The 10634-nt window shown below is 39.6% G+C and overlaps 2 protein-coding genes across 2 annotated transcripts in view; one reads left to right on the forward strand and one right to left on the reverse strand.

The window, feature by feature from the left end:
• Positions 1 to 930, forward strand: part of MYH15 (myosin heavy chain 15) — a 44624-nt gene extending 43694 nt beyond the window's left edge. The window contains exon 42 of the mRNA XM_086463528.1: positions 913 to 930. Within this exon, the coding sequence (XP_086319654.1) occupies positions 913 to 930 (18 nt within the window). The remainder of the gene's footprint in view (positions 1 to 912) is intronic.
• Positions 931 to 2223: 1293 nt separating this feature from the next.
• Positions 2224 to 10156, reverse strand: HHLA2 (HHLA2 member of B7 family). Its single transcript, XM_086463540.1, has 6 exons — positions 10093 to 10156; positions 9196 to 9516; positions 8465 to 8725; positions 6367 to 6657; positions 3664 to 3749; positions 2224 to 2342 (listed from the first exon to the last, which is right to left on the reverse strand). The coding sequence occupies exons 1-6, from the start codon at positions 10154 to 10156 to the stop codon at positions 2316 to 2318; spliced, it is 1050 nt and encodes a 349-aa protein (XP_086319666.1). The 3' UTR covers positions 2224 to 2315.
• Positions 10157 to 10634: the final 478 nt, after the last annotated feature.

Genomic DNA, 10634 nt, shown 5'->3' on the forward strand with positions numbered 1-10634 from the left:
CGCTTTATCTATTTCATTTGCAAGTGAAACATAAACCACAATGCTTAATATCAAATAAGCTTTATGGGGGTGACAGCTCCTAAGTCAAGAAAAAGGAAAAAAAAATTCTTTCTGTATAATTTTGATTTTTTTATCACACTTGATCCCATCACGTTCCTTCTCTCTTCTGCATCCACCATTCTGTGGGAGGAAACACTCAAATTTCTGCTTTTATATTGGACTAATAAAGTCACCTTTGACTGATATACATGACTGTAGCTCCACCGTCTAGAGCAGAGCTACATTAAAACTGCATGAAGATCTGGTCTCTCACACATTTACATGTGATGGAAGCAGTACTGTAATTGAAGCTCAAAATAAGTTTTGCCACTTTTATGAGTAAAACATTTCCACATATTTTTCTTTAAATTATTCCAGCCCTACAAAAAACAGAGAACTCATGTAAGTTCACAAAGCCACGGCATTACACAGACACTGAAATGGGTAAACCATGACAGCAATTTGGTTTTTTAAATACTGTTAAGAGTTCTGTTTATTCCCTGTATCTTACTAGTACCCTCTTTCTCTCTCAAATATGCAAAAGTTATAGACAAGTAGACGGCTGTCTTTATTAGTCAGATGCTAGTTTACCAACACCAGTTCCAGCTCTGGCTTATAGCAGAGTGTAGAAGTCCTCTGCTATCAAAGGGATACGTACTCTAGCATGAGGACAAGAAATCTGTATCGTTAGCTGAAGTAAGATGGCAACGGTTGGCTAAATAGGTGCTAGTCTGTTTCAGATACAAACTAGTAATTCCAGGGAGCAGAAACATTAGTGAAGGGAAGCTTTTGTCATTTACTTGTGAACTTACTCTAAATCCACCTCAACACTTCAATTTTTAACAGTTGTGTACTATTTCAATTGCATTTCAGGTTCATGAAGAGGAATAAGTACAGTCCCAGCTGACAGATATGAGAACATGCTTGATATAATCAGGCACAACTGAAAGCAGATGTAGAAAAAAATAAGCGCTTACAGAAATAAACATCAAGTGAAAATTCAAAGAGACTGTATAGTGTATTCCATTTATTTCAGTGTTTCTATTTTGCCAAGCCTCAGGGATCAATAAAAGATTACATCTTGCCAACAGCCCACTTCATTATGTTAGAACAAATCCTAATTGTCAGATCTCTGACAAAATCAAAACTAAGGACAAATCCAGTCGTGCTTCACAGCCTTATGTATTCCATGTGCAGATTGTTAAAGATTGAACCAGTGCAGGGATATAACCTAACTCCCATCTGTCCTGCCAGTCACAGTCTGTGTGAGGAGAGCAGAAAGTAAACTTTTTCATATGAACGGTAAGTTTAGAAAGCTTCCACTACTATCAGCCAAAGGACTTCTGTTTGCCAGCCGCAGCAGATATATAGGAGATGCTGCAGAGGGACATGTCCCATCAGGACTGCCTGTGGCTCAGAAATAGGGTGATATCTTAGATCTTTTCCACTTTTAAACAGGGAAGCTGTCTTTGCTCGAATTTAAAATACTAAATGTCTACGTTTAGCCCATATCCGAGGCTAAACTACAGCAGCCACTCTATCACCCAACAACCCCTCACCAGCCCCAAGGGGGAATCAGGAAAAGGCGAGCAGACCCGTGGGTTAAGTGGAGACAGCTGTAATGAAACAGCACCACTGCCAACCAGGGAATGCAGAGTTAGAGTCAGCCAAACGAATATGCAGCCGTCACAACTGACATGAGAGCAGTCCTCAGGAGCGGGGAGAAGCCAGAGGGGGAGCAGGAAGAACCCCACAGGAGCTCCCTCTCCCCAGCAAACCTTCCCCCTTTACAACGGCCATGACTCTATGGGATGGGCTACACCTGTAGCTCGCTCAGCTCAGCTCAGCTGCCCTGGCTGACTCAAAACTGCTAACGGGCTGCCCAGCATGGCTGGGCTGTGATTTTTGTCCCAGACAAACAAGGACACTAAATGAAGTGCAAAACAATAACCCCTCTCTTTCCCTCATACTGAAAAAAAAAAAAATCTCTCAAAGTTGAATCTTGTTCTGTGGAAACTTTTTCATTGTGCCTTTAGGATATCCAAGTTCCAATTTTTCATGCTGACACCTCACATACAAGTGTCAATTGTCTGTTTTTTTTTTTTTTTTCCCTGTCAGTTCAGTTGTTTGTTACTGTTGCTCAGATAACAACATTTCCATTTGGCTCTTACTGTAATTCAAGAAGGAAGGTGAAGGAATTCTTTCTTCTTTTCAGCTGCAATCTCAGTAGCATCTCTCTGCGCAGAGAGGGATTTTCTTCCGGTATGTCAAGGTGCTTATATGATTCCTTCTCTTCTGCGTTTCTAGTCAAAACAAAAATGTTTGTAAGAACTACCAATGTGTAAAATTAATCCTCTAGTGGGAACAGAACAAGACACACTCCCTATAAATATAAGTCAGTATTTTTCATTTTAACATTAGCTGAGTAAAATAAACATCCACATAACAGTGCATAAATATTACTGCTTCTTCAATGTAGTCCTCCATGCACATAACCAGAGCTGAGATAACCTGTAGATCATTCCACTTCCTCTTGGATTATGATATGTTAAAGGTCTCAACAGGTCCCAACATAAATGAATCTTGCTTAAATTCTTTAAATTAAACAGCTGCATCTCGAAGGTATGTTACTATCTCTAAAGCATGTTAGGATTAAAATTGACCAATAACAAGCATGCAAGTGAATCTCTAAGTGAGAGGAAAATGAAAAAAAGAATGAGATTCAATCATTTTAGAGTTGTCTTTCTGGTGTGTTCTTGTTGAACTTAATGGTAACCGTCACAAAACATCTCCTGAAGCTTACCACATTCAGGCTGTGACAAAATCTTAAGGCCCAGGGAGTTTGAAGGTATATCTCTCCATGGATAGAGCTGTACTGTCAGACACAAAAAGATGTACCCCAAGGACTAAGAGCTAAAGTTCGTTTTTTAAGGATACTCACTACAAATGCAGAGGAAGGAGACAGAATATTCTAAGACAAACAGCCTATTACAAACACATGAGAATAAAATGCATCCACTTGAAGATGCTGTACTCCAGTAAATAGGAGAGATGTGTAGAGAGATGAGATCAGGGACCATATGGGTATAACAGTCTCCTAAATAAAGCAACTAGTATAACTTTTCACACTGAAGCCTTGGTGAGCTTTGACGTTGTATATAATTGAAATAGTAATTTGGGCTCTAAAGAAGACTAGGTATGGGCATTGTTTGATGGACTTCATGTTTTGGTTTGGGCTGGCTTTTTGGGGGGTTTTCTTGGTCTTAAACACAAGTCAGAGAAAATCAACCTTTTTTTTTTTAAAAAAGCAAGTATTTGTGAAGGGTAATCAAGTTTTTCACTTTTTCATAGAGCACAGGAGAACATCTGGTCAAGGGAAGGGCATGTTAACATTGTTACAAACAAAATACTACTGCATAGACGTACCAAAGAAGGCCTTCTGGACATAGAGAATATCAAGAATGAGGACAATTTATTTACGCTGACACCTGTCATCCTATATTTTCTGTCTTTTTTGTACGCTTTAACCCATGAAAATCAAATCTATGTTTTGGTTAAACATTCAAGGTCTAGATTTAAGCCTAATAGTACCTTTAAAAAGAATCCCGTAATGGTTGTACGTACCTTGAACCAGATGCAGAAACCTAGTACTGCTACCCCCACTGCAGTAATCACTCCTGCCACAATTTTCACAGTGTCACCTGAATTCTCTTTAAAAATACAAATTACAAAAAGTTTAACAGAAGTGCTTTATATCACAAATTAATGCTTGCTATTGTTCAACAAGTATATCAAGGCTACAATTTTTTCTCTTATTTATAATCTAAGAGCTATGATTTAGGGACAATGTCTCAGTTTCTTTTTAATGTTACTAATACAACAATGTTCACATTACTTGACCTGTAATATAAGACTTTAAAGTGATACTTTAATGACTTAAGTGTGAATAGCTGAAAGCAGATTATTTTACTTAATTGTGCTGATACAAAATTCCATGTGTGTTCATGTAATATGATTTGACAACTTCTTAATACAAATCCCATTTAAAAACAATTAACTGCCCAGTATGGGAAACACTGCCTCCAGGTACAGTGCTCGGTGCCATTCACAGTACTGCTGATTTCCAGTAGAACAACTCAGTAAGCGTTGTCCAGCCTGGAGTATTGATTTCATGATTTCTGTTGTGAAACCTTTGCAATTTTCACCTAAAACGCTTCCTGACATCATGACGCAACCGTGCAATCCAGGTGGGCACACAAAGCAGCAGGTCCTGAGGTGGGCAGTAACAACGGATTCCACAGGAGATAGGAGCCCGTCTAGCAGAAGCCTCTGCACGGCACCAAGCGCCTTGTTACTCCAACCAATTTCAACAACGTGAGAACACTCAGACCCCAAGGACTCATTTCTTTAAGTACAGTTCTTCTACTTCAGGCTTCCTTTCCACTGCTGCGGAATCCAAAGGATTTGAAAAATACTACATTCCTCTGGAAACTTCCTATGGATGTCTGGCAAACAGTTTAAAAATGAGAACTGCCGAACCAGAGCGTTTAACCTAGCTATTGCCTTTAGCTTGATTCTGTCCCCAGAGGTATGCAGATGTATGTTTATATCTTGTCAGCTCTTTCGGTAGAGCATCTTTAAGCTGCAACCTTTCTTTACACAGGAGGCGGCCTCTGAAATGGCTGTAACTTCGTCTCACTTTTCGCCTTAAAAGTCCCCTTTTCAGTGGCACCTGGAAATCTTTCTGATGGTTGAGCAGCTGCTGTGCTATGACCACTATCCAACATACTGATCTAGCTCATTCCCTTATGCCCTACTGCCTCTATCTGATTTCAGATCATGCTGCCACAAAGATGCTTACCACCCTCTGGTAAGTGTCTTCCCTGTTCTGTATACCCTATTTCTCGTCCATGAGTAGGAAAACTCTGTAAGCGACACAGTATTTAGCCACTAAAGAGGAAACCTGTATCATCTATGGCTATTGTAAGATCCATCCGCAGAGAGTAGCTAGAGAAAGGCATTAGTAGAGGATGATCCAGACCATACCTGGACTGAATAGGTGTGCACGTCTGTCTCCAGTGAATGCACGGGCAGACTGATGGACTTGTGCATGTAAGTTAGGAGCATCAGTTAAGTGTGTAACTCCTTGGAGGTGTTCAATGCTCTCCACTTCACAGGCACAGTATTAGGTTTACAGATCATGCTGGAATTTGAGCTGCAAGGAAGTGTATTTGTCTGACTGACTTAACTGTTTTCTTTAATCTAACTCCCCTCCTTCAGGTTGCATATAGCCACTGACATTTAAAACACACACAATATCAAGATTCCAGACTGAAACTAAACTACCATGGGGGAGGTGGGAGAAAGGAAGACAAAAATACGCAATTATTATCACTTATTCTAGCCCCTTTTGTTCTATGTTGCCTCTGATTTTCACGTCCTACTGGCTTGTTTCAAGTTCCTTCTTAAAAATACCAAATGTTGTATTAGTTCAGCCCGATATTAATTCTCAGTCTTTCAGGTGATTGTGTTTAATTGCATAAAATACCCATGTGCTACTGCTTGAACAGCGTTTTTTTCCCCCCTCTCTTTGGACTGAGATTTAAGAAGGCTACATCCCAAACAGCATACTGGTTTTGAACAAATCTGTAATTTGTTTGCACAATAGCTTTAGACAGCTGGAGTAAATTTTTTTAACCTTCAGTAAGAGTTTTCAACAGAAAAGTTAATCAGTAAGTCTCCTTGAAACTGGAGACAATGAAATAACTGTAACTAAGACTTCACAGCTGGAAATTTAGTACAGTTCATAAAAATGCAAGCATGCATATAAACATATATATCCCCAGGTCTAAAAAAGGCCTGCTGTGTAGAATTAAAGTTTTGAAAATAACAACTGTGTGTTCTCCTCAACAAGGTTTCTTCTGTAGGCAAATTTATACCACACCTTTGGGTTTCCCTTCATCTCCCTTCTACCTTTAAAGATCGTATTTGCTATTAGTGAAGCATTTAGGACATGATTCTGAGAGTTCCCTGTGCCCTTGGCTCTGACAGGAGTCAGTGGCAACTGAGGGCGGCCACTGATTTTGAGATCTTTGCCACAGGAAGCTGCTGATTGAAAAAAAGAAACATCAAGTCTTTAAATAAACATGTTAGGTATGGGGTTTTTTCCCTGGGACAACAATAATAAATACAATATCTCTTCTATCCACATGTACTAGCTGTACAATACGATTTTTCTTAATATTTTACAGATTTCTGATGGACTCTTTGGCTCTGGATTCCCCTCACTGGTCCCCATCCTCTGAAGCAGAAAGAGCGGCAACTTACCAACTTGCAAAGTTCTCACAGTAAGTTTTGTGTAGTGAGGTGTTGAAATATTGCACAGATACTCTCCACTGTCACTTGCAGTAAGATCATGCAACATCAGGGAAAAGTCAGTTTGGTTAATCTGGACTCGAGGCTGGTAAGAGTGAGATGTACCATTGAAGGTGGCCAGGACTGTAATCACTGCATTTCTGTTTAATTTCCAGACAACGCTGAAACCATCAGTGTTTGTAGTGTTACTGCTGTATTCACAAGGAATTGCAGTGCTACTTCCTTCCATGTTAGTCAGTGGGTCTGAAACAGATAATTGAAGAATGATCTGGAATTTTTTTGGAAAATACTGTGAAGGCTTTTTAGACAATTTCTGATTTTTTTCTGAAGTCTGTGGACAAATATAAAACCATATTTCACTATTTTGATGTCATATTCGAACACCACAGTATGCCTCCAGAAGCATCTGAAGATTTTAAAAGCTAATCTGTCTTACATTAAAAAAAAAAAAAAAAAAAAAATAGCTAATTGGTATTAGCTATACTTATGAAATTTTTTTTTTTCCCATTTGCCTATTTCTCCTCTAATTGGGGGGCTCACTAATAAAAGTGATTCAGCCTAGTCTAAGTTACTGTGTAAAGTAGCATGAAATTCCACATGTTGGGAGCACAGAGAAAATGCAACTAATCAGATACCTGCACATTTAAAGCAAAAGGGTGAAACTGTTACGGTGTAATTTAATTAAAAGAATAAAAAGATTGTATTTAGTTAGAAATAACTTTCAGCTATGGTGGACTTCAGTACTTTACCTGTCTGTGTGGAACACTTACAATTAATGAATAGCTTTAAAAAAAAGGAAGGGGAAGGAAAGAGCTGGTAAGTGGAACTACTAGCTAATGTATAAAATACTAATGTAAGACAAATTACTACCATACCAACTATCAATTGACAGCAGGGATTTACTGCAAAGGAAGGAAAACCAGAAGAGGTCGTGGTGGCTGGCAGTCTGCTGGAGAGGAAACTAGTACGTTACTTTGACATGGTATAACCACGCTTGGTTTCTATGTGTGGGGATGAATGAACATATGTAAGGAAAAGGAAAGGAGTGTATTTTCAAAATGTTCCAGTGAGAGGACAGACAGATGGAGGGAGATTCAAACAAACATGTAATGAAATGTACCTTTTTCTCTTGTGGATCGGAAGGATAGATTAACAAAGCTATAGACACTTACAGTGCACTTGCTAACTACTATGATGCCATACTTGAAACCTTCCATATTGTAAGCTACGGTATGTAAATTAGAAGCTGCACTCCTGTTCTGAAGCATATGCAGTAGATTAGGAACAGAGAGTGTCTGGGTACACTTTAGAGGGAACTCCGAGTGATGGAAGCAGCCATGCACATCTGATGTGTGCATTGCTCTTGATCCAATTAAAAAATATTCCCTAAGAAAAAGGAGACATTGAAAAGAACCAGTTATTTACCTGAACTGAACTTCCAGTGAAATTGAGGAGGACAAGTTGAAATTTCATAGCCCTGTTTTTCCTTAACTAACAGAATGAGCTGCTGTTTGCTCAAATGCAAATGCTGCTCCCCACTCCCGTGCACCCCCAGCACTCATCTCGAGCACTTAAGAATGCACTTTAAGAGAAGTACAATGAAAGGATCAAACGGTACTGATAAAAATCTGGCAAAAGATGGGAAATGGACGGAGAGAGGAGCATGCACACCTACAGCAGCAGGCAAACTTTCACCTCCCTTATATAACCCACAGGTTCACTAAGGTTTCCATGTATTTTGTCTGAGTTCATTCTTTTCTTGGTAGAGTGTAAAGTTCGATTATTAGGCACCTCTTGAAATGTGAAACTGATGTGGAAGAAATGTTCAGAGTAAAGCTCACAGAAGTGTGAGCTACTGCCTCTCACCTCTACTGGTTGGACATACGCTGCCCTGTAATTGTAACGGATGAGTTTCAAAGAGGAAGGCGCATCCTTTTGCACCATCCCATATCCGTGTTTCCCCACTGCAGAAATACAGTATTTAATTTGGCTCTGAAACCAGCTGTGACATTCAGTAACGATGCAGGAGGAGACTTCCATTTGTTCCTACCTTGCATCTTCCATTCAGCAGCCCATTCTTCATGAGGGAGATGAATATGACAGCAGTATGGATCAGCTGTGTTTATAATGTTCTGGTCACTTCTAAAAGAATAGAGTTCTCCATCCCTGGTTTCCTCCCGATCTGTTTCTTGGATGAATGTATTGCCTTGTACCCAAAATATACGTGGTGCTGGATAAGTGAGAAAGGCATAGCACTTCAGCATCCTTTCTGTGTCTGTCTTTTGGTATTCCAGTGCATAATAAGAGGAAACTGTAGATTAAAAAAAAAAAAAAATAAAAAAATCAATCCTACTACTTTCAAAATGCTTTTTAACCTGAAGTGATTGATCTTTTGAAATAACATTGGGGAGAATAAACAGAACTGAGAACAAAATTTAATTTGTGTTTGATTTCAGAAGAAAGCATAGCACTACTTACTGTCAATGCCAGGGTTTGTACTGTTCTGAGAAGCAACATCATGTTTTAAAAATTCAAGTATACAACCTAATTACCCCTTAGAAATCACGGTGCAGTAGGTTATGAGAACAAGCGCTGCACTGTAATTTTTCATCTCATGTTACAATGTTCAACAGAGAAAATTAATTGCTTGATAACACCACCAGGCCCAAAAGGTGTTGGGTTGGAGGATTTTGATTCCATGTAAGAAATAACACGAGAAACTCTGTTGGTGTAATCCTATTTCCGCTGGCGCAATCCAAGCACTTTTGACATCTTACTGACCTCTCACCCGCAGCGTGACTTCCACTTCTGTTGTAGTTTGCTGTGTTCCCACATAGCAATTATAAGAGCCCTCATCAGTCAAGGTCAGGTTACTAAGTTTCAAGGAGGCGTTTCCACTAGGAATGCTCTCATAGAAAAGGTGTGTTCTGTGTCTGTAATCCGGATCTTGTCTTTCCAGCTGATCGCTCCTGTAGTAGTAGCTGTGCACATTTTTGTCCCCTTTCTTCCAGTAAATTACTTCATCATGCCCAGGTGGGAAAGGACAAGGGAGGATGCAATCCTTGGAAAACAGCCCTGTTACTGTTTTCTGTTCTGTAAAACCTAAATCCCGTAAGTACAAAAGAATAAGTTAAATCTAGTCTACAAGCGTATTTCTGCCCCTCCTTGTCCTTGACAAAAAAAAACTCTCTGGCAGGCAGCACAGTCCTACCAAGTGTGCCAACGGCTCCTAAGTCTGGTAGTGAGTATCCAGCTGGAGCTTCCTTCTCAGAAATTTGGATGCCCACTCCAACTTATCTGGCAGGGCAATCCAGATGACTTTTCCTCAGTCTTCTGAGTACTATGTCAATGAATGTACTTCAAATAATTTTCAGTAAGACCTGACAACTACTGCCTGCTGAGCAGTCATGCGACGCACTCCACCAGCCGAGCCGTGGGGCAGATCTGTTGGCAGATAACAGTTTGGGTGCTCAAGGTGCTCGATGGCCATGGCCATCCACATAGTCATCTTTCAAACAGTCATCTTTTGCTTCAGGAGTGTTTTACATTACAACAGTAAAGAAATTGATTCTTTACCATTAACAAACAGTGTTTGAATTACTTAATTCCCCCCAATTAAAAAATTAGTAATAATTGTTGTCTTTATTATTTTTCATAAAAAATACAGCTAAAACCTACCCCAAAGCGTAGCACCTCTGTGAAATAAATAGATAATAAGAAATGGTATTTTCTGTCCTTTCATGTCTCCTTTGGTTCATAGTAGAGGCATGTCAAACTGACAACATAAAAGAGGGGAGAAAAAACAGTTTAAATGCAGGTAAAAGACATACACTAATTATATATATATTGATAGAACAAGGGGAAATGGCCTTAAGCTGCACCAGGAGAGGTTCAGGCTGGATATTAGGAAGAATTTCTTTACTGAAAGGGTTGTCAGGCATTGGAACAGCCTGCCCAGGGAGGCAGTGCCGTCACCATCCCTGGAAGTGTATAAGAGACAGGTAGATGTTGTACTTAGGGACGTGGTTTGGTGGTGTTGGTAGAGCTGGGACAAAGGTTGGGCTTGATGATCTTGAAGGTCACTTCCAACCAAAACTGTTCTACGATTCTATATAACATCCTTTGCTTATTAAGCTTATTAAGGACTGTAGGTCTTTGTATCATGTTTTATCTTTGCAACAGTCTTGGCCCAGATTTTTGGCCTTAAGGTCATTATGTAA

This window comes from Leptosomus discolor, chromosome 1, assembly GCF_034619465.1.
Source record: "Leptosomus discolor isolate bLepDis1 chromosome 1, bLepDis1.hap2, whole genome shotgun sequence".
In the NCBI taxonomy this organism is placed as follows: domain Eukaryota; kingdom Metazoa; phylum Chordata; class Aves; order Leptosomiformes; family Leptosomidae; genus Leptosomus; species Leptosomus discolor.

Coding starts and splice junctions, on each gene's coding strand:
- HHLA2 (XM_086463540.1), bottom strand. CDS start 10,156: ATGAAAGGACAGAAAATACCATTTCTTATTATCTATTTATTTCACAGA. Junction 8,726..9,195: donor AGTCACGCTGCGGGTGAGAG/GTCAGTAAGATG, acceptor TTTAATCTACAG/TTTCCTCTTATTATGCACTG. Junction 6,658..8,464: donor TGCTGAATGGAAGATGCAAG/GTAGGAACAAAT, acceptor TATCTGTTTCAG/ACCCACTGACTAACATGGAA.